Source organism: Somniosus microcephalus, chromosome 21 (assembly GCF_052327205.1).
Source record: "Somniosus microcephalus isolate GS21.2 chromosome 21, FLI_Smic_1.0, whole genome shotgun sequence".
Taxonomy (NCBI): Eukaryota; Metazoa; Chordata; class Chondrichthyes; order Squaliformes; family Somniosidae; genus Somniosus; species Somniosus microcephalus.
In genome coordinates, this window is record NC_141007.1 from 79,951,643 (window position 1) to 79,976,247 (window position 24,605).

Genomic DNA, 24,605 nt, shown 5'->3' on the forward strand with positions numbered 1-24,605 from the left:
CCGGAGGGAGGTCCACCACTACTAGGCCGGGAGTGGTTTAGAAACATAAATATGGACTGGCATTCGCTAAAAGCCATAAAGAGTGAGAACTCGGTGCAGATAATCAGCCCAGACTCTAGAACTGATGATGGTAAGACCAACCCATGTGCAAAAGACAAAGTTTCAGCACAGAATTCCACTGAGCAACAACAACATAGTTTAACAGAGAATTCTGAGTCTGTCAAGTCTACTGATATGCACATTTTTGAGGGACACTGGGCTCGAACTCAACTCCATTTCAAACTACAACAGCAATTAGAACAAATGATTCGCCGTTTTGAGCAAGAGATGAATGAAATAAAAAAGTTCTTTGTTACAGAGTGGGAGAATCTGGAAAGTCAACAGAAGCAACTGATGGAGAAAATGGAGCAGGAGCACACCAACCATCTGCGCGAGGAGGCCGAACGAATCAAAGCTGATTCAGGTTCTGAAGGTGCGTGCCATAATCTGGTGTCAGAAGAGTTAACGGTCAGCCAACTCCTTCATATGCTGAGGGACAAGACTCTGAAATGGGAAAAACTTGAACACGAGCTGCGATCTTCAAAGGAAAAGGGTTCGGAGCTCTCAAAAGTCATTGAGATGGCTGATGTGACGACACAGACTGAAACGACTGCAACAGAGCAGCCATTGGATGCCAAAAGTACGCTGACTCACGTCAATGTAGAACAACAGACCGCTGAAACAGCTGCTCCGGTAGAGGGATTGCATAGTCCGATCAATCAATCTCCAAAGGAAGTTGAAGTATTAAAATCACAAATGAGGTCACTAGTAAACGACTTGCTGAAAGCCCAGAAAAAGCTGGATGCAGAGGTACACATGAAGAAGTCTCTTCAGGAAAGATGTCTGGATTTGGAACAAGAGCTGGCTAACGTCCAGCTCAGGACGACACCGAATATTACCATGACCTGGTGGACGACACCGAATATTACGATGTCCTGTCCTGCCCAGCTTGTAACTTCGACTCCCAAAGTGCAGAAATCATGGAGGAGCACCAAAAGTCTACGGAACATCGGGAGAAGCTGGCTCTACGACGGAAACAGGAGGAAGAGAAGGAGGAACTGCGCATGCAGCTGGCAGCTGTGGCAGCTGACAATGGAGCCCAGAGAGTCTCCAAGAAGCAGAAAAGGAAAAGTAAAAACAGAAGATGACCCATCTGAACCATTATCACCTCTACCAGATCACACACGTGGTCCCTCCGAACGGAGCCAAATCAGTTCGGAAGTTCAAGCTGTTAAATCCATGAAAGGACTATTGAATGAGTAACGTGAACCGACTACACCACAGAGATTGAATCTGTGAACTGTTTTCCGCAGAGACTGAATCTGTGATATGTTACGTTAAACATGAAGTTATATATGTATATATGATATTACGTTATGTTAAATGGGGGGGATGACTATAAAGCTAAGAAGGGAGGAGTGTTGTGTATGTAACCTGTTCCACCTTAAGAGAGCTTAAGCCTGTTCCACCTTAAGAGATGTACTACTTTCTCAGGCTGCTGTAGACGTAATACCGGGGGTGAACACACGGGTATATAAGCACTGTGCAGTAATCTTGTATTCAGTATAGTCCCTACCTCCAACCAGTAAAGACCTGTTTTTATTGTTACTCATTAGTCTGTTTTAATTAACTAAATAATTCACAGACTTAACAGTAGTGAGTTCCACATTCTCACCACTCTCTGGGTAAAGAAGTTTCTTCTGAATTCCCTATTGGATTTCTTGGTGACTATCTTATATTGATGGCCTCTAGTTATGCTCTTCCCCACAAGTGGAAACATTCTCTCTGTATCCACTCTATTAACATTTTTCATAATTTTAAAGACCTCTATTAGGTCACCCCTCAGCCTCTTTTTTCAAGCCTGTTCATCCTTTCCTGATATGTATACCCTCGCATTTCTGGTATCATCCTTGTAAATTTTCTCTGCACCCTCTCCAGTGCCTCTATATCCTTTTTATAATATGGCGACCAGAACTGTACGCAGTACTCCAAGTGAGTACAGGAGTAAAGAAGTCTTACTCCAATTATATAGGGCCTTGGTGAGACCACTGTGCACAGTACTTCAAGTGTGGTCTAACCAAAGTTCGATACAGGTTTAGCATAACTTCCCTACTTTTCAATGCTATCCCTCTAGAAATAAACCCTAGTGCTTGGTTTGCTTTTTTCATGGCCTTGCTAACCTGTGTCGCTACTTTTAGTGATTTGTGTATTTGTACTCCGAGATCCCTTTGTTCCTCTACCCCACCTAGACTCGCACCCTCCAAATGATAAGTGACCTCCCTATTCTTCCTACCTCACATTTATCAATGTTGAACTTCATTTGCCAATTATATGCCCATTCTGCAAGTTTATTAATGGCCTCCTATAATTTGTTGCAGTCCTCCTCAGTATTGACTACCCCCCCAATTTGGTGTCATCCACAAATTTAGAAATTGTGTTTTTGATTCCAAAGTCTAAATCGTTAATATAAATTGCGAACAGCAGTGGTCCTTGTGGAACACCACTACCCACCTTCTGCCACGGTGAATAGCTACCCTTTACTCCCACTCTCTGCTTTCTGTCCTGAAGCCAGCCAGCAATCCATTCTGTTACTTGTCCCCTGACTCCGCATTCTCTGACCGTGTTCATCAGTCTATTATGGGGTACCATATCGAAGGCCTTTTGAAAATCCAGATCAATTACATTTACTGCATTACCCTTGTCCACTCTCGCTGTTACCTCTTCAAAAAATTCAATGAAGTTGGTCAAGCAAGACTTTCCCTTTTGAAATCCATGCTGACTATTCATTATTATATTTTTGGTTTCTAGATGTTCTTCTATTTTCTCCTTTAGTAGGGATTCCATTATTTTTCCTACCACCGATGTTAAGCTGACTGGTCTATAATTCCCTGGACATGTTCTATCCCCCTTCTTAAATATAGGTATTACGTTAGCTATCCGCCAGTCCTCTGGCACTATACCTTTTTCTAACGAATGATTAAATATGTGTAGTAATGCCGCTGCTATCTCTTCCCTAGATTATTTTAAAATGCGTGGATACAATCCATCCGGACCAGAGGTTTTATCCTCTGAGTTTGATTAGTTTATTTAATATATCCCCTCTTATTATTTTTAATGCATTTATTTCATTACTAATCTCATCGTCCATTGTCATGTCCATCTGTTCTATCTCCCTGGTAAATACTGAAACAAAATAATAATTTAATATTTCTGCCATCTCTCTATCGTTACCTGTGGTATTATCCTGTCTATCGCTTAATAGCCCTATTCCCATCCCAACCTTCCTTTTTTTATTGATGTGCCTATAAAATATTTTACTATTTTGTTTTATGTTCCTTGATAATTTAATTTCATAGTTCCTCTTTGCCTTCCTAATTGTTTTATGACTTCTCTCCTAATCTCTTCATATTCTTCCTTATCCTGCACTCCCCTGTCGTCTATGTACTTAATGTATGCCTCTTTCCTTACCCTCAATTGTTCCCTTATGGCTTTATTCATCCATGGAGTCTCATTAGTGTTTAGTTTGTTCTTTCCTTTTAGTGGAATATATTGTTCCTGCACTCTGTTGAACACCATTTCTCCACATTATATTCCATTTGCCATGTTCTTGCCCACTCACTTAGCCTGTTTATATCCCCATGAAGCCACCTTGCATCCTCCTCACAACTTACATTCCCACCCAGCTTTGTATCATCAGCAAACTTGGATATTACATTTGGTCCCCTCATCCAAATCATTGATGTAGATTGTGAATAGCTGAGGTCCAAGCACTGATCCTTGCGGTACCCCACTAGTTACAGCCTGCCAACCCGAAAATGATCCGTTTATTCCTACTCTCTGTTTTCTGTCTGTTAACCAATCCTCAATCCATGCTAGTATATTACCCCCAATCCCATGAGCCCTAATTTTGTTTAATAACCACTTGTGTGGCACCTTATTGAATGCCTTCTGAAAATCCAAATACACCCTTATCTAATCTGCTAGTTACAACCTCAAAAAACTCTTAACAGATTTGTCAAACATGATTTCCCTTTTATAAATCTGTGTTTACTCTGCCCAATCCTATTATTATGTTCTAAGTCCCCTGTTACCACGTCCTTCATAGTAGATTCTAGCATTTTCCCTACTACTGATGTCAGGCTAACTGGTCTGTAGTTCCCTGTTTTCTCTCTCCCTCCTTTCTTAAATAGTGCGGTTACATTTGCTACCTTCCAATCCACAGGAACCGTTCTAGAATCTGTGGAATTTTGGAAGATGACAACCAACGCATCCACTATCTCTATAGCCACCTCTTTCAAAACCCTAGGATGTAGGCCATCAAGTCCAGGGAATTTATTGGCTTTCAGTCCCATTAATTTCTCCAGTACTATTTTTTTACGAATACTAATTTCATTCAGTTCCTCATTCTCGCTAGTCCCTTGGTTCTCTACTATTTCCGGGAGGTTTTTTGTGTCTTTTTCCATGAAGACAGACACAAAGGCCGCGATTTTGCGTTCGGTGTCGGGATGGGTGCAGGTCAGCTGGTTTCCAGGTTCCGGTCCCGCCCCCAGCTGCCTCCGCTCCACAGACGTGATTTTCCATTGATTGACCTTGTAACGGCCAATTAACAGGAAGCGGGTCTGATGATGTCATTTAATGACGCGTCATCTGCTGGTTTCCTTAAAGGGACCGTGCACAATTTTATTTTGACAGTTGATTTCTCAGTGTTTGACAGCATTGAGGTGCTGAAAACACTGACAATCACTGCACAAGGGTGAGCTCTTGCACCCAAGCTTTCGAATGACTCCCTCCATATGCTGGAATAGATGGCAGCTGCAGGCGAGATGACAGAAGCGATCTGTCACTGGTGAGAGAGGTTCTCCCAATGAGGTGGCACTGGGCATATAGTTGGAATTAAGAACTTGTAAGCTAAAGAAATCTGTATATGTTTTAAAAATGCAGTAACCAACATTTTCTTTGCTCTGAAACTCACCATGTGCAACATTGGATCCTTCACACCACTTCTGCAGTTGTTATCTTTCACAAACATTACACCAGACTCACAACATGTCACACTTACCTGGCATGGTGTCCGGATGTCGTGAAACCTGACCCAGAAGCGGGAAAATCAAAAAACAGGCTGAACGCTATTGAGAAGTATCTGTTAATAGGCAGGTAATTGCCTTTAATCTATTTCTCGCCACTAGGTGTCGGGTCCATTCGCAAATCAGGGACCCGACACTTGGGAAGGCTGTTTGGAGGCGGGTTGACAGCGGGTTCGGGACCCGCCGTCAATCAATAGGACTTTAACCTCTGACCCTCCTCTCTGAGTGCCGGCAAAATCGCGGCCAAAGTATTTGTTTAATTTCTCTGCCATTTCCTTTTTCCCCATTATAATTCCCCCTGTCTCAGCCTGTAAGGGACCCACATTTATTTTCGCTAATCTTTTCCTATTTACATACATATCGAAGCTTTTACAGTCTGTTTTTATGTCTCTCGCTAGTCTATCTCGTATTCTATTTTCCCTTTCTTTATCAATTTCTTAGTCCTCCTTTGCTGAATTCTAAAATCCTCCCAATCCTCAGGCTTACTAATCATTTTGGCAACATTATAAGCCTCTTCCTTTAATCTAATACTATCTTTAATTTCTCTTGTTAGCCACGGTTGGATCATTTTTCCCGTGATGTTTTAATTCCTTAAGGGAATGTATATTTGTTGCGAATTATGAATTATTTCTTTAAATGTTTGCCATTGCTTTTCTACTGTCATTTTTTAATCTAGTTTCCCAACATACCTTAGACAAGTCGCCTTTCATACCTACGTAGTTTGCTTTGTTCAGGTTTAGGACCCGAGTTTCGGATTCAACTAAATCACTTTCAAACGCAACATAAAATTCTATCATATTATGATCACGGCTCCCCAGAGGCTCCTTCAGTATATGGTTATTAATTAACCCTGTCTCATTACAGCCTGTAACTCGCTCCCGGGTATCTGTTATTGTATATATAAACACCCCGAACCCCTCGATTAGATTCAGCAACACCTAGCCCATAAAGATACCAGCAGCACTAGTGGAAGCTGGTTGGCTGGGGGTGGGGGTTCGGGGGGTAGAGTGTGAGGTAGGTGAGTGTGGATATCTATGGTACAGGTGAGTGTGTGCTACAGGTATGTGTGTGGATATCTACGGTACAGGTGTGTGTGCTACAGGTGTGTGTGGGTATCTACGCTACAGGTGTGTGTGCTACAGGTGTGTGTGGGTATCTACGCTACAGGTGAGTGTGCGGTACAGGTGTGTGTGGGTATCTACGGTACAGGTGAGTGCTACAGGTGTGTGTGGGTATCTACGGTACAGGTGAGTGTGCTACAGGTGTGTGTGTGGGTATCTACGGTACAGGTGAGTGTGCTACAGGTGTGTGTGGGTATCTACGCTACAGGTGAGTGTGCGGTACAGGTGTGTGTGGGTATCTACGGTACAGGTGAGTGTGCTACAGGTGTGTGTGGGTATCTACGGTACAGGTGAGTGTGCGGTACAGGTGTGTGTGTGGGTATCTACGGTACAGGTGAGTGTGCGGTACAGGTGTGTGTGGGGTTCTACGGTACAGGTGTGTGTGCTACAGGTGTGTGTGGGGGTATCTACGGTACAGGTGAGTGTGTGCTACAGGTGTGTGTGGGGGTATCTACGGTACAGGTGAGTGTGTGCTACAGGTATGTGTGGGTATCTACAGTACAGGTGAGTGTGCTACAGGTGTGTGTGGGGTATCTACAGTACAGGTGAGTGTGCTACAGGTGTGTGGGGGTATCTACGGTACAGGTGAGTGTGCTACAGGTGTGTGTGTGGGGGTATCTACGGTACAGGTGAGTGTGTGCTACAGGTGTGTGTGTGGGTATCTACGGTACAGGTGAGTGCGCTACAGGTGTGTGTGTGGGGGTATCTACGGTACAGGTGAGTGTGTGCTACAGGTGTGTGTGTGGGTATCTACAGTACAGGTGAGTGTGTGGTACAGGTGTGTGTGTGGGGGTATCTACGGTACAGGTGTGTGTGTGCTACAGGTGTGTGTGTGGGTGTCTACAGTACAGGTGAGTGTGCGCTACAGGTGTGTGTGGGGGCATCTAACGTACAGGTGAGTGTGCTACAGGTGTGGGGGTATCTACGGTACAGGTGTGTGTGTGCTACAGGTGTGTGTGGGGGTATCTACAGTACAAGTGAGTGTGCTACAGGTGTGTGTGGGGGTATCTACGGTACAGGTGTGTGTGTGCTACAGGTGTGTGTGGGTATCTACGGTACAGGTGAGTGTGCTACAGGTGTGTGTGGGGGTATCTACGGTACAGGTGTGTGTGTGCTACAGGTGTGTGTGGGGGGTATCTACGGTACAGGTGAGTGTGCGCTACAGGTGTGTGTGTGGGTATCTATGGTACAGGTGTGTGTGTGCTACAGGTGTGTGTGGGGGTATCTACAGTACAGGTGAGTGTGCTACAGGTGTGTGTGGGGGTATCTACGGTACAGGTGAGTGTGCTACAGGTGTGTGTTTGGGTATCTATGGTACAGGTGAGTGTGTGCTACAGGTGTGTGTGGGGGTATCTACAGTACAGGTGAGTGTGCTACAGGTGTGTGTGGGGGTATCTACAGTACAGGTGAGTGTGCTACAGGTGTGTGTGGGGGTATCTACGGTACAGGTGAGTGTGCTACAGGTGTGTGGGGGGTATCTACAGTACAGGTGAGTGTGCTACAGGTGTGTGTGGGGGTATCTACGGTACAGGTGAGTGTGCTACAGGTGTGTGTGGGTATCTACAGTACAGGTGAGTGTGCGGTACAGGTGTGTGTGGGGGTATCTACGGTACAGGTGAGTGTGCTACAGGTGTGTGTGGGTATCTACAGTACAGGTGAGTGTGCTACAGGTGTGTGTGTGGGTGTCTACAGTACAGGTGAGTGTGCGGTACAGGTGTGTGGGGGTATCTACGGTACAGGTGAGTGTGCGGTACAGGTGTGTGTGTGGGTGTCTACAGTACAGGTGAGTGTGCAGTACAGGTGTGTGTGTGGGTGTCTACAGTACAGGTGAGTGTGCTACAGCTGTGTGTGGGTATCTACAGTACAGGTGAGTGTGCGGTACAGGTGTGTGTGTGGGGGTATCTATGGTACAGGTGAGTGTGTGCTACAGGTGTGTGTGTGGGTGTCTACGGTACAGGTGAGTGTGCTACAGGTGTGTGTGGGGGTATCTACAGTACAGGTGAGTGTGCTACAGGTGTGTGTGGGGGTATCTACAGTACAGGTGAGTGTGCGGTACAGGTGTGTGTGGGGGTATCTACAGTACAGGTGAGTGTGCTACAGGTGTGTGTGGGGGTATCTACAGTACAGGTGAGTGTGCGGTACAGGTGTGTGTGGGGTTATCTACAGTACAGGTGAGTGTGCTACAGGTGTGTGTGGGGGTATCTACAGTACAGGTGAGTGTGCTACAGGTGTGTGGGGGTATCTACAGTACAGGTGAGTGTGTGGTACAGGTGTGTGTGGGGGTATCTACAGTACAGGTGAGTGTGCTACAGGTGTGTGTGGGGGTATCTACAGTACAGGTGAGTGTGCTACAGGTGTGTGGGGGTATCTACAGTACAGGTGAGTGTGCGGTACAGGTGTGTGTGGGGGTATCTACAGTACAGGTGAGTGTGCTACAGGTGTGTGTGGGGGTATCTACAGTACAGATGAGTGTGCTACAGGTGTGTGGGGGTATCTACAGTACAGGTGAGTGCACTACAGGTGTGTATGGGTATCTACAGTACAGGTGAGTGTGCGGTACAGGTGTGTGTGGGGGTATCTACAGTACAGGTGAGTGTGCTACAGGTGCGTGGGGGTATCTACAGTACAGGTGTGTGTGCGGTACAGGTGTGTGTGGGGGTATCTACGGTACAGGCGAGTGTGCGGTACAGGTGTGTGTGGGGGTATCTACGGTACAGGTGAGTGTGCGGTACAGGTGTGTGTGGGTATCTACAGTACAGGTGAGTGTGTGCTACAGGTGTGTGTGGGGGTATCTACAGTACAGGTGAGTGCGCTACAGGTGTGTGTGTGGGTATCTACGGTACAGGTGAGTGTGTGGTACAGGTGAGTGAGTGGTACAGGAGAGTGTGTGGTACAGGTGAGTGAGCGGTAAAGGTGAGTGAGTGGTACAGGAGAGTGTGGGTACCTGCGTAACATTACCTGTTCCTTCTCCTGCAGCAACTGGATGTGATCTGGCGAGAGGTGCGGTGGATCATGGATGCGTTGCAGTATGCTCGCTACAAACACCCCTCCGGAGGCCTCCCAATCACGTGGCTCATCAGCTCCTCGGAGGAGGCTCCTCAGGGAAAGAATGATTCCACATCCTCCCACATGGACTACCTGCCTTCCCCATCACCCTCGCCAGAGAATCGGCGCAGAAAAGCTGTGAGCGGTGAGGAAAGTGACGGTTTCGGGGTCTCCATCTCACGGAGGGAGGGTACGGGTCACAGAATCACTGACTCACAGAAACTACAGCACAGAAGGAGGCCATTCGGCCCATCGCACCTGCCCCACCGCTGGCTCTTGAACTGGAGCTATCTACTCCAGTCCCATTTCCCTGCCCTTCCCTTGTAACCTTTTATATTCCTCCTTTTCAAATCCTTACCCAGTTCCCTTTTAACTGATGTTGCAGTCTCTCCATCAATAGCCCCTTGTGGTAAACCATTTCCTGTTCTAATAACCTTCTGTGTGAAAACAATTCTTCCAACTTCCCCATTCATTGTCCTAGTGATGATGCTCAGTCCGTGCCTCTTGTTAATGGCCCAGAACTTGGTGTCGGGGGCTTGCCGCGCGTGCAAGCCCCCGATCTGCACTCACCCTGCGCGCCGACATCTGAAGCCCGGGCCTGCTTGCATTTCCTGTCACAGGCCCGGTTCCGATGTCGGCGCGCTGTGCTAACCTGATCCAGCGGCGTAGTTAGTGCGATGTGCCGGCTGGGATCAGGTGAGCACTGTGCAGCCAATCAGGGGAGGGGAAACTCATTCATGAGTTTGACAGTAAGAGCTGTCAAACTCATGAAAAGTATGGACTGCCAAAACACTACTTTAACTTTAAATAAAATTTTAAAAAACATCCCACTGATTGTATTAACTATAAATAAGTTTTTTAAAATGTTTTAAACAATTAATCAATTTTTTGAAAAAAATAAATTTTTAAAAAATAGGGTCTAAAACTAAACTTACCTTACTGTAAATTCTTTAAAAATAACAAACCTGTGGAAAAAAAATTCTACATTGTACTAAAAGCCCACTTACCTGAAAAACTAAATACTTACGTCTTGTTTTTCCACGCGTAAAGACCGGAGGCCTTTACACGCGCGCAACTCTGAAAAAAAAAAGGAATTTTACTGCGCACGCGCTGCCTGTGCAGTCGCGCACGTTCTGCCTCTTAACCCTTGGGTCAGAGGACAGGAAATGCCGGTTTTCAGCGCATGCGCTGTGCATGCTGAAAACCGGCAATTCCTCCGGGCACACGCGTGAGTATCCCGTCCTTACTCACGCGTTGTGACAGGAATTACTGGGCCAATGATTCACCAAACACTGGGGACAATCTCTCACTGTTCATCCTCGAAACCCTTCAGAGTGTTGAATCCTTCCATTAGATGCCCAATAACCTTCCTTGTTCTGTAACAAACCCCATTTTTCAAGCTTTTTTCCTAAGCTTAACCTCTCATTTCTGATATTCTAGTGAATCTTCACTTTCCTTTTCCTAGCATTCTTCCTCTAATGGGGTTCACAGAAATGTCCTCACTCCTGTATCTGTGGCTGTAAAAATTCAACACCACTTCCTCACTTTTGCACTCAGTGCCCCGTGTATAAAACCCAGAATCCCATTGATGCTTCCATCTGCACCCCAACCTTTAAAGGTCACTGTACCTGTTCCCCTATCTCTATGTATCTGAACCTCCAAAGCTATATGCCCAGTGCCTAATTCCCATTGCCCAGAGCCTGTTCCCGAGTGGGGTGTAAATCGGGGGAGTGTAAATCGGGGGGTGATTCATCATCATTTATTTTGTTCTAACGCCCAGGACCAATTATACCAGCGCCTTTAGGAGAGGGGGAATGTTAGTTACTGTTTTGGAGTGGGGTGTGATCGACTTGCCTGTGTGCTGCACCTTTTCTTTCTGTGCTGACGAGGTTCCCATGAGCTGTTCCCTGTCTGTTGCAGACTCACAGCCTTGTTCTGACGATGAGGGCTGTTCCGAGGTCTTTCTCCCCACTGACAGCGACTACGATTCCAGTGATGCGCTCAGTCCGAGGGATCTGGACCTGCTCTCCTCTTCGCCCCAGGGCTTTGGGCAGCAGGTTGGTTATGGGTTGAGCGGCAGTGCCCCAGATGTTCTCCAGGTCCACGAGCTGCGGTTAAAGGAAGAGTGCGAGCAATCGACCAGCTTTCGAGGGGCGAGTGAGTCAGCCACTGAGAGCAGCAGAAGCCTGATGGTGGGGGGAATGAGCAACAGCGTCACAGAGAAAACGAGCGATCCAACCAACACCGGCTTCTTGAGTAAGAAAGGATCGTCCCATCACAAAGTGTTCAGGCACCAGAACTACCGCCACTTTAATCAGCACAGGTGGCTGCGTTTCCACCGGGACACCCAATCACTGAGCTTGTCTGAGGGGGTCTACACACACGGGCAGAGGACAGAGCTGCCACTTGAATCTGCCGCTCCGGCCCAGGTAACGACCTTCCCGAAATCGCCCTGCAGCCCTGGCGCACTGAGCTTTGCCGAGACCGCCAGACTCAGCAGTGGGGAGTCGAGGCCGAATGTTCGCAGGATCCTGGTGGATCCGTGCCGGAAGAGCAGCTCACAGGAAGAACCTCACTCCTGGTCCCTCAGTATCTGTACGACCCAGCCATTGAACACTGAGGCTCATTCCTCCAGCAGCACTGCCCTGGAGACTGACTGTGACAAACTGTGTGATGCTCAGACCTCCGATATATTCAGCAGCGTTCTATAGAGTTACTGCACATTAAACTAAAGGCAGATACAGGATAGACTCATCGCCCGGTGTGGTACTGACCATGGGAGTCCCAGCATTCATCCCCGGCTCATGCTGGATCTGCTAATCTCAGCGGGGAAAGTTCTACAATTGGTCTCAGGACCCTGGGTTAGGGAGTGGGGAGTGAATCAATCAGCCAGGGTCCCCGCCCCCGATCGCTACCCACTGAAAACTGCTGGTGTGTGGACGTTGGGTGAGAAGAGCATCAGACCCAGAGTCGAATAGTCTCCTGACACTCCCTGCCTGGGCTCCCTCCCCCTCCCTAACCCAGGGACCTCAGACCAACTGGAGCACCTTCCAGTGGGAGTCAGCACCTTCAGTAGGGTGCGGGGGGGGGGGGGGGGGGAAATAAATAAATAGATAAATAAATATATAAGTTGCAGGTCAACTTTTTGAAAATATTTGAAAAGACAGCTGGTTGCGAGCGTGAGAGTACGGTCTGTGATTCCAGCGTCTGCTCTGTGGTTATTCCCTCCTGACGTAGATTCCAGGCATTGCCGATCAGGCAGCTTCTGACAAACATTCATCAGGAAGTGGATTTTTCGTGCCTCAGTCAGGCTAAATCATGGGGAACGTTTTCCAATTTCATCCTTTGCACGAGATTGAAAAAAGCCAGTGTTGTGGCCAGGTTATTACAGACACTGAGAGTCACAACCCCGTGTACTGAAGACAACATCACTCCCACCCTGCACAGACTGACTGACACTCTCCCCCCGTCCCCTCACACCCACCCTGCACAGACCGGCTGACACTCTCCCCCCGCGTCCCCTCTCTCCCACCCTGCACAGACTGACTGACACTCTCCCCCCGTCCCCTCTCTCCCACCCTGCACAGACTGACTGACACTCTCCCCGCCCCCCGTCCCCTCACTCCCACCCTGCACAGACTGACTGACACTCTCCCCCCCCCCCGTCCCCTCACTCCCACCCTGCACAGACTGACTGACACTCTCCCCCCCGTCCCCTCTCTCCCACCCTGCACAGACTGACTGACACTCGCCCCCCCCCCGTCCCCTCACTCCCGCCCTGCACAGACTGACTGACACTCTCCCCCCCCCCGTCCCCTCTCTCCCACCCTGCACAGACCGGCTGACACTCTCCCCCCCCACCCCCGTCCCCTCACTCCCACCCTGCACAGACTGACTGACACTCTCCCCCCGTCCCCTCACTCCCGCTCTGCACAGACTGACTGACACTCTCCCCCCCCCGTCCCCTCACTCCCGCCCTGCACAGACTGACTGACACTCCCCCCCGTCCCCTCTCTCCCGCCCTGCACAGACTGACTGACACTCTCCCCCCCCCGTCCCCTCACTCCCGCCCTGCACAGACTGACTGACACTCTCCCCACCCCCGTCCCCTCACTCCCACCCTGCACAGACTGACTGACACACTCCCCCCCCGTCCCCTCTCTCCCACCCTGCACAGACTGACTGACACTCTCCCCCCCCCCGTCCCCTCACTCCCGCCCTGCACAGACTGAGTGACACTCTCTCCCCGTCCCCTCTCTCCCACCCTGCACAGACTGACTGACACTCTCCCCCCCGTCCCCTCACTCCCGCCCTGCACAGACTGAGTGACACTCTCTCCCCGTCCCCTCTCTCCCACCCTGCACAGACTGACTGACACTCTCCCCCCGCGTCCCCTCACTCCCGCCCTGCACAGACTGACTGACACTCGCCCCCCCCGTCCCCTCACACCCGCCCTGCACAGACTGACTGACACTCTCCCCCCCCCGTCCCCTCACTCCCGCCCTGCACAGACTGACTGACACTCTCCCCCCCCCGTCCCCTCACTCCCGCCCTGCACAGACTGACTGACACTCTCCCCCCGTCCCCTCACTCCCGCCCTGCACAGACTGACTGACACTCGCCCCCCCGTCCCCTCACTCCCGCCCTGCACAGACTGACTGACACTCTCCCCCCGTCCCCTCACTCCCGCCCTGCACAGACTGACTGACACTCTCCCCCCGTCCCCTCACTCCCGCCCTGCACAGACTGACTGACACTCGCCCCCCCGTCCCCTCACTCCCACCCTGCACAGACTGACTGACACTCTCCCCCCCCTGTCCCCTCACTCCCGCCCTGCACAGACTGACTGACACTCGCCCCCCCCCGTCCCCTCATCCTCCTTTGGTCGCCTGCTCTGCACTTTCCTACCCACAATATATTTTTCTACATAAGGTTCACAGGTAATATTTTTATTTGATTCCATGAATCTGAGGCACAGAATCTCCCCAGGGTTTGTGAGATTGCAGTTTGTTGAAAGGCCTGTGATGGTGAAAAGGGTGAAGGGTGAGGAGAGATGTTCAAACCAGTCGATTGCCTTAAACTCAGCAGAGATGTGTTTGGGAATAAATGCAGAGTGTGCGATAGGGGTAATGATAATCTGCCTGATCTTTGCCTGAATGAATCACAGAATGATACAGCACAGAAGGAGGCCATTCGGCCCATCGTGCCTGTGCCGGCTCTTTGAAAGAGCTTCCAATTAGTCCCACTCCCCCCTGCTCTTTCCCCAGAGCCCTGCTAATTTTTCAGTTTCAAGTATTTATCCAATTTCCCTTTTGAAAGTTACTATTGAATCTGCTTCCACCGCCCTTTCAGGCAGCGCATTCCAGATCACAACAACTCGCTGCGTAATTTTTTTCCTCATGTCGCCTCTGGTTCTTTTACGAATCACCTTCAATCTGTGTCCTCTGGTTACCGACCCTCCTGCCAATGGGAACAGTTTCTCCTTGTTTACTCGATCAAAACCCTTCATAATTTTGAAAACCTGTATCAAGTCAGCCCTTAACTTTCTCTGCTCCAAGGAGAAACAATAAATACCTCCTCTCCTTCCAACGTTCACCCCAATTTGACAAAGCGATGGGGAAATACTTTCTAGAAATATCTAGGCTTCTGCGTTTCCAATCCGTGGTTGGTGTTGAATCATTTGCACTAATGAGGGTTCAGTGCAGCGATGCCATGTGCGGGAACTTGGACCTATTCAGACTCTCTCAGAGCAGTTCTCGAAGTAATAACGTCAAGAACAGTCCACAGACTGGAGCGACGGGCCAAGTTTGGCTGTAAAAATGAAGACCCTATTTGTTCTGGCGCCGTCACTCTCCGCATCTTCCAGCCTGTTTAATCCTGCAACGTGCTGTCTGTTTTGCAAAGTTTACACAGCAAAGGGAAGGTGTTGGTGTCAGTCTCCTGGTGTGTGCATGTCTGACTTCATGCAATGCTGCTGTGTTTCGATGTCTGTGACGAGGACAGAGAGACTGTTTCTCCCCCAGTGGATTCTGTGATTAAATTCTATAATCATACGCCTGCGTTTGGTTGATCATCATATCAGCATGAGTAATCACTGAGATTTCAACAGCGGTGCGGGTATAACATTCATGACTAATTGCCCAGTCTGACATTTTAGCAAAGGTGGACTCTATACAGTCAGTTAGATCACTGGTCAGTGTTATAACTCTGTACACTCACAGATCACCGGTCAGTGTTATAACTCTGTACACTCACAGATCACCGGTCAGTGTTATAACCCTGTACACTCACAGTTAGATCACCGGTCAGTGTTATAACCCTGCACACTCACAGTTAGATCACCGGTCAGTGATATAACCCTGTACACTCACAGTTAGATCACCGGTCAGTGTTATAACCCTGTACACTCACAGTTAGATCACCGGTCAGTGTTATAACCCTGTACACTCACAGTTAGATCACCGGTCAGTGATATAACCCTGTACACTCACAGTTAGATCACCGGTCAGTGTTATAACCCTGTACACTCACAGTTAGATCACCGGTCAGTGTTATAACCCTGTACACTCACACATCACTGGTCAGTGTTATAACCCTGTACACTCACACATCACTGGTCAGTGTTATAACCCTGTACACTCACAGTTAGATCACCGGTCAGTGTTATAACCCTGTACACTCACAGTTAGATCACCGGTCAGTGTTATAACCCTGTACACTCACACATCACTGGTCAGTGTTATAACCCTGTACACTCACAGATCACTGGTCAGTGTTATAACCCTGTACACTCACAGATCACCGGTCAGTGTTATAACCCTGTACACTCACAGTTAGATCACCGGTCAGTGTTATAACCCTGTACACTCACAGTTAGATCACCCGTCAGTGTTATAACCCTGTACACTCACAGTTAGATCACTGGTCAGTGTTATAACTCAGTACACTCACAGATCACCGGTCAGTGTTCTAACCCTGTACACTCACAGATCACCGGTCAGTGTTATAACCCTGTACACTCACAGTTAGATCACCGGTCAGTGTTATAACTCAGTACACTCACAGATCACCGGTCAGTGTTCTAACCCTGTACACTCACAGATCACCGGTCAGTGTTATAACCCTGTACACTCACAGTTAGATCACCGGTCAGTGTTATAACCCTGTACATTCACAGTTAGATCACCGGTCAGTGTTATAACCCTGTACACTCACAGTTAGATCACCGGTCAGTGTTATAACCCTGTACATTCTCAATAGATCACTGGTCAGTGTTATAACCCTCTACACTCACAGTTAGATCACCGGTCAGTGTTATAACCCTGTACACTCACAGTTAGATCACCGGTCAGTGTTATAACCCTGTACACTCACAGTTAGATCACCGGTCAGTGTTATAACCCTGTACACTCACAGTTAGATCACCGGTCAGTGTTATAACCCTGTACATTCTCAATAGATCACTGGTCAGTGTTATAACCCTGTACACTCATAGTTAGATCACCAGTCAGTGTTATAACCCTGTACACTCACAGTAGGGAGTGAGGGGTGAGGGGTGGGGAGTGAGGGTGGGTGGGGAGTGAGGGGTGGGTGGGGAATGAGGGGTGAGGGGAGGGGTGGGTAGGGAGGGTGGGTGGGGAGTGAGAGGTGGGTGGGGAGTGAGGGTGGGTGAGGGGTGAGGACGGGAGTGAGGGTGGGTGGGGAGTGAGGGGTGAGGATGGGAGTGAGGGGTGAGGGGAGGGGTGGGGAGTGAGGACTGGAGTGAGGGGAGGGGTGAGGGGTGGGGAGTGAGGGTTGGTGGGGAGTGAGGGTGGGTGAGGAGTGGGGAGTGAGGGGTGAGGGGAGTGGTGGGGAGTGAGGGTGGGTGGGGAGTGAGCAAAAGGTGGGGATTGAGGGGGAGTGGGGAGAGGGGTGGGGAGTGACGTAAGAAATCTACTAGGCACTTGGTTTAAGCGTTAAACAAAGCTTTAATCAACTGTTTTACAACATGGCGGTCTAGTTGTGTCCTTCACTAGTTCCTGTTAAGAATGTCCTGCGCAAGCTGGGCCCGTGCCCGAGTATTTATACTCTCCCTGGACAGCACCACCCGTAGGCCACTCAGTATTATTTCATAAGTCTTTCTTTCATGAATGACTGATTCATGTCAGAGAGTGAGGGGAGGAGTGGGGAGAGGGGGGTTGGGAGTGAGGGTGGGTGGGGAGGAGTGAGGAGGAGAAGGAGTGAGGGGTGAGGAGGGGAAGGTGGGGAGTGAGGGAAGGGTGGAGAGTGAGGGGTGAGGGGAGGAGTGGGGAGTGAGGGGAGGGCTGGGGAGTGAGGGGTGGGTGCGGAGTGAGGGGTGGGTGGGGAGTGAGGGGCAAGGAGGGGAAGGTGGAGAGTGAGTGGGGAGTAAGGGGAGGAGTGAGGAGTGAGGGTGGGTGGGGAGTGGGGAGTGAGGGTGGGTGGGGAGTGAGGGGAGGAGTGGGGAGTGAGGGAGGGTGGGGAGTGAGGGAGGAGTGAGGGGAGGATTGGGGAGTGAGAGGAGAGGGGTGGGGAGTGAGGGTGGGTGGGGAGTGAGGGGAGGATTGGGAGTGAGGGTGGGTGGGGAGTGAGGGGAGGGGATGAGTGGGGAGTGAGAGGGGAGGGGAAGGGTGGATCGGTAAGTGTTGGTATTGGAGCTCAGTGTGGGGCTTTGAAGAGGAAGGTCATTGCCTCAGAGCTGGAGTCTTCGATCGAATGTGAACATTAAATATATTCAAGAAGGAGTTGGATATATTTCTTAAGGCTAAAGGGATCAAGGGGTATGGGGAGAAAGCAGGGACCGGGTACTGAATTTGGATGATCAGCCATGATCGCATTGAATGGCAGAGCAGGCTCGAGGGGCCGAATGGCCTACTCCTACTCCTGCTCCTATCTTCTATGTTTCTATGTGAAGGGGCTGGTCCGACTGCAACTGCAGAATCCGGGATTTCAACATCTGACGATAAACTGGTCTGAGAGCCTGTGGACTGGTAACTGGAGTTTGCTGGTTAGAAGGTCGGGGCTTTGTAATAAGGATGGGATTCACCTGGGTCAGGTACGTGTGACACTTGCATCTGCCAATGTGGAGGATGCCTTCAGCTTTATTTAAACTGATTCGGTTGGGGGACAAAATCCACACCCTCCAAAATAAGAGCGCGCCACCAATCAGAGACTGGGTCATTGTAAATGACAAAAGAGTAACGGGCCTGTTGATTGGACCTACTGTTAAAGGATCAGGAGACAGAAACATCTGCAATATGCTGACAGAATACAGCTGCATGATCACCCTCACAGAAATATATCGGTCTGGTGATGGGACTCCCCACCCCTTACCCACCTCAATATACATAGTTGAGAAAGGATGGGCCTAGGGGCATTTACTGAGGCAGCCAATGTTTGCTCCTTAATTCAGTATGTGAGGATTAGCACGAGAGGGGATAATAGGTTGGATTTAGTGCTCAGGAATGAGCTGGAGCTGAGAGGTGAGGGAGGGGAATTGATTTGATTTGAAGTACCTCATCACATGATTTCCAATGTGGGCTAGGGGTGATAGCTGGTGCTGCTTTATCACAAGGCTTGGTTTGAAGCAATGATGAGAGACCTGGCAGCGGTTAAAGAGAGGGAGCTGAGCGACATGCCACGGAATGGGGAACTTTCAAACTGCCTGAGGTTGGGGAGACTGCACAGTGAGATAAAGTCACAATGAACGTCACGTTACTCATCGGACAAAGTGACACTCAAAAAAAGTATTTCATGGCTTAGAGAGAGTTTTGGACACGGGGAAGTATAAACAGCAGTTAGCACTAAGAAAGAAATATTAGGTGAGCAAAAATGAATCTAGGAAGCAAGACTGTTGAACATTGCTACAATATTGGGGAAGCAATCTTCACTTAGGGGTGCGAGGTGTGGGGTGATGGTCAGAATTATAAGGTCGGGTACAAGAGTTGAGCAAGTAATTTGTGTCTGTTTAGAACTGAGAGAAGTTGGATTGGATAAAAGTGACACTCAGATGGGCTGCGAATACATCAGGGAAACGGGGCAGGTTAAGTAAAGGCACCAGGTTCCATTTACCCCAGGGAGGTGAAGGAAATGGGTGAGGCCACGGAACACGCAGACAAATGAGTCAAACAAACACGGCTTGCCATTAATTCTGGGTCAGTTGGCAGATTCATATAAAGATAAAGGAGCTGGGTTAGTGCCTGTCAAGAAATTGGATTGAGGGTTCCAGAGATGTGAATGGATCTGTTTGATTCATGCAAAGTTGGAGGAAATGGAGAAGGTCTACGATTGAGGTTGAATGATCAGTGAGTCTGTTATTTGGTGTTTGTTGAGGGAGGAATGTTGGTCAGGACAGTGGGGGAGCTCCCTGCTCTCCTTCGATTAATGTCATGGCATCTTTAACATCCATTGTCCACGTTAAATAACTTACTTACTCCAACCTTCTCCGCGCCGTTCAATATTTCAAATACCTCCCTCCATCTTTTCTTCAGCAAAAGTAAGTTTATTCCCATGAGCCCTTCTCCCTAAGCCCATTCCCTAAATCCTGGATCCACCCCTCAATCTTCTCTCAGCCCTTTCTAATCTATTGATATACGGTTTGAGGTCAATGGAAAGGAAGATCTGGCGGGGTGTAAATGGGCTGCTGACTCGCTATTGCCCAGTTTGCAGTACCGCCCAGACTGTGCACTGTGCTGCAGAACCCGCCTCCCCATCCATCAGTGCAATGTCAGTATAACCTCGGTCTTGTGTGTCCCAGCGCTCACCCCATATTACCTTATTGATACCAAATTTTCAAAATACAAATCTTTCATTGATTTGGCTATTAGCGAGTGGATCAGTGTAATATATGTGGGAGAACAAATGAAGGACAGAGACACCAGTTGCTGGTTCATGAGCTTGCTTTACGAGGCCAGAGCGAACTGAGCATGCTCATACAAAACCATGTGACAAACCATGTGATAATACATTACACTGCTTTCCTCTTAAAGAAAAGTCCATATTCCCCTCAAACACAACAGAACTATGGCTCCACCTTTCCCAGCATTACATGTAGCACATCACAAATACTCCTGGCTTTTTTTTCTTTTAAATCAACTGCAAATGAACTTTAAATCCAGTTTGATAACAGGTTTGCGGAGCCTTCCTGATCTTACAGAAGGTTTTGGTGGTGAACCAATTTTCGGGCTGTTTTGTTCTGGTTCCGAACTTGAAGATGATCCTGTTTCTATCTCAGATTTGTTTGAACCTGGTACTTCAGTTTCTGCAGTCTGAATGGAGTCAAACTCTTGTATGTGTTCATGATCAAGTGGTTCAAGATCATGTCTTGGTTCATCTCTAGCAGAGATCACTTGATCTACACGAACACTTCAGCTGTTGTCACCAATCTCAACCAAATATCACTTGGTTCCGCCAACCTCTACTGTGGTTCCTACATCCCACTTGTGTGAACTCCACTTGCCAGGGGGACTGAGAACACGAACACACTTGTTTTGTCTGAAACTGCGTTCTTACCAATTGCTGTCATAATAACGTTTCTGACTCAACTGTTTCTGTTCAACTCTTGAGGCCAAATTTGGTTGAACAAGACTCAATCGTGTCCTCAATCTCCTCTTCATCAAGTGTTCTGCTGGGGTATATCCAGTTGTAGTGTGCGGAGTAGTTCTGTACTTCAGCAAGAAATTTGCCAAACATTGCTTCATGCTGAGTCCCGAACAACCCTGCAACACTTGCTTTTTGAGAGCTTCTTTTACTATTCTGACTGACCTCTCGGCTGTTCCGTTTGAATCTGGATGATATGCTGGAACGAGAGTGTTTTTGATACCGTTCCATTTCATGAACTCTTGGAGTAGAGCAGAACGGAACTGAGGGCCATTGTCAGAAACAAGCTCTTCAGGTAAGCCATGACATGCAAAGATAGACCTCAACTCATCTATGGTACGTTCAGTTGTAGTATTTGAACCCTTGTGTTTCACTTCAATCCACTTTGAGTGACTCTCTACAAGTACCAGGAAATAATCATTTGCTTTCTCACAGAAGTCTACATGTACTCTCTGAAAAGGTCTACTTGGCCATGACCAGGGTTGGAGTGGAGCTTTGGGTGGTTTGTTTCTGCAATTTTGGCAAACGCTGCAATTGCTGACAAGTGATTCAAGAGCACTGTCCAATCCAGGTCAGTAAACAAAGCTTCTTGCAGTTGATTTCATACTGACGATCCCTGGATGTTCAGTATGAAGTTTGGCCAGAATTCTATCTCTCAAAGAAGTAGGTACCGCCACTCTGTTTCCCCACTTGATACAACCTTGCTCACAAGACAATTCAGTACGACGGTTATGGAATGGTTTCAACTCTATGTCCAGACACTGATCAGGCCATCCATTCAAGGTGTTTTTATACACTCTTTTCAGTACTGAGTCCTTTTGAGTCTCATTTGCAATCTCAGTTGCATTCACGGGAAGTCTTTGTCAACTGCACCTAGCGTGAAAATCTCACCTTCACTCCCAACACAAGAGTCTCCATGTGGCAACCTGGACAAGGCATCTATGATTGCATTTTGCTTTGAAGTGCGATATTGAACCATGTAATCATATTGTGACAACAACACTGCCCAACGTTGCATTCTTAATGCAGCCATTGCAGGGACGGCAGATTTGGGCCCCAATATTGCTAGGAGCAGTTTATGATCGGTTATCAGGGTAAACTGTCTGCCGATCAGGAACTGTTGGAATTTCTTAATTCCAAACACTGTGGCGAGTGCTTCCTTTTCAATTTGCACGTAATTTCTTTCGCTCTTTGTGAGGGTTCATGATGCGAACACGATTGGTTTGTCTTGGCCGTCATCCATTACGTGGCTTATGACAGCTCCCACACCATAGCTAGAAGCATCACATGCTAACTTAAGCTCACACCCTGTGCCATAGTGCACAAGTAGAGCATCGCTAGAGACTTCTCTTACAAGCGCCCTAAGCTTCCTGTTGCGCTCTCGTCCACTTCCACTGGACATCCTGCTTGAGGAGCTCGTGCAATGGAGCTAACATGGTCGCTAACTCAGGTAAGAAACGTGCGTAGTACTGGACCATTCCAAGGAAAGATCTTAACTCAGACATGTTCTGTGGCTTTGGAGCATTGATGACAGCATCAACCTTTTCCTTCACTGGTTGCAAGCCATTTCCATCAACTTTCAGACCAAGGTACACAACCTTGGGCTGCACAAAAGCACATTTGCTCCTTTTCAATTTTACATTGTGGGCATTCAACCTTTGAAGCACTAAATCTAACACTTCTAGATTTTCTTCCTTGTTGCTTGTTGCAATCAGCACATCGTCTTGATTGCATGAGCAATTTGGAACTCCTTGAAAAATCTTATCCATTGTAGCCTGAAAGATTTTGGGGAGGACTTTACACCATACGGCAGCTCGGTGTAGGAGTACAGTCCCTTGTGTGTGTTGATGGTGAGATACTGTTGACTCTCTTTATCAACATTCAGCTGAGCGTAAGCGTGCGACAGGTCAAGCTTGGAGAAAACCTTTGACCCAGAGAGTGCTGCATACAAATCGTGCGATGTAGGTAACGGGTACTGCTCATCGTCAACTGCTTGGTTGATAGTAACTTTGTAGTCACCGCACAAGCGTACAGTTTGTCTGCTTTGGGCTCTACCACAGTCAGGGTAGTCCATTCACTTTTGTCAGTTTTTACTAACACTCCGTTCTCTCTGTTTCTCTAGCTCTTCCTCCACCTGACTTTTCAACACATAGGGGACCGGCCTTGCCTTACAATAGACAGGCTTCGCGTTGGACTTGATGCGGATGTACACGTCATACCCAGTGATGCCCTCATAACTGTCTGTGAACATGCTTTTATACTTGTTCAGCATTGTGTCGAGTCACTTCTTTGAAGCATCTACACTGAAGATGTTTTTCCAGTCTAGTTTCAACTTTCTCAACCAGTCTTTGCCCAGGAGGGTTGGCCTGTTGTAGCTCGCTACAATAATAGGCAGCTTTACTGACTGGCCATTGTGCTGAACTGTGCATTCCACTTGTCCACATGTCTCTAGGATTTCTCCGGAGTAGGTTTTTAACTCTACGTTACTCTTTGTAAGTGGTATTTGATTAAACTTACTCTCATATGTGTCCTTACTCATGATAGAGCAGTCCGCCGCCATGTCGATACACATATTGCTTGTTGTATGGAAGTCTTTCTCATGACTGCTAGCGTTGCCACTAGTGACATAGATACTGTAGATGCCAGGTCTTCAATATCAGGTGTGTTCACTTCAATTTTGTGAATTCCTCCCTTTTGTTGTCGCTGCTTTGCATTGCCACTAGAATGGTTTTTACTTCCTGCTTTCGATCTAGTTCTGCAGCTGTTGAAATATGGCCTTGCTTCTGGCAGTGAAAACATGTCGCATTTCTGTATTGGCGGGACTGTGGTGAGTGATTTCCATTGCAGCGATAACAATTCACTGAACTGCTCTCACTGACATGCTGTTGACTCGGTCTCACAGCTTTAGGTTCAGCGGTGGCTTTGTGACTGTGGACCTCAGCTGCACTCGTCACTTGAATTAGACAGAGCTCCCTAGCATTCCTAGATGCCATCTCCATAGATAGAGCAATTTTGCATGCTATGTCAAACATTAGGTTCGGAGTAACAACAGAAAATGCTGGAAAAACTCAGCAGGCCAGGCAACATCCGTGGAGAGAAATTAAGAGTCGACGTTTCGGGTCGAAACCCTTTTTCAAAACTGGAAAGGAAATAAAATAGATCGAAGGCAGGGCTGCGATAGAACAAAAAAAGTAAAGAGACATTAAGAGGTATTCAAAACCAGACGAGATGGTAATAGGACAGTGGAGACAAAAGACAGCTCAGATTAGGTGTGAAGTGTACTGGCAGGATGAGAGACAGCTGCCATGTGGTTCGGAGTGTTCAGTAACTTGGACTGTGTGCGCTCATCCACCAGTCCACACACAAACTTATCTCACAACGCACGATCCAACAAAGTGCCGAAGTTACAATTCAGACAGGTTCTCAAGAGCTACAATGTCCTCACTGATGGTTTCACTTTGTTTTTGGTTTCTGGTACCAAACTTATGGCTCTCTGCTATTTCTAATGGCTTTGGATCGAAATGGTCCTCGAGTTTCTCGACAATGTCTTCAAACGACACATCACAGAATCACAGAATCGCAGAAACCCCACAATGCAGATAGAGGCCATTTCGGCCCATCGAGCCTGCACCGACACATATCCCACCCGATCCCCGTAACCCCTACACCAACGCATATCCCACCCGATCCCCGTAACCCCTGCACCGACACATATCCCACC

At 48.1% G+C, this 24,605-nt stretch overlaps 1 protein-coding gene across 1 annotated transcript in view; it reads left to right on the forward strand.

Moving 5' to 3' along the window:
* The window catches only part of ankfn1a (ankyrin repeat and fibronectin type III domain containing 1a), a 194,364-nt gene extending 179,028 nt beyond the window's left edge, over nt 1–15,336 (forward strand). The window contains exons 16-17 of the mRNA XM_085964026.1: nt 9,221–9,434; nt 11,210–15,336. Coding sequence (XP_085820152.1) covers nt 9,221–9,434; nt 11,210–12,000 — 1,005 coding nt within the window. The 3' untranslated portion in view covers nt 12,001–15,336. The remainder of the gene's footprint in view (nt 1–9,220; nt 9,435–11,209) is intronic.
* The last annotated feature ends 9,269 nt before the right edge of the window (nt 15,337–24,605 follow it).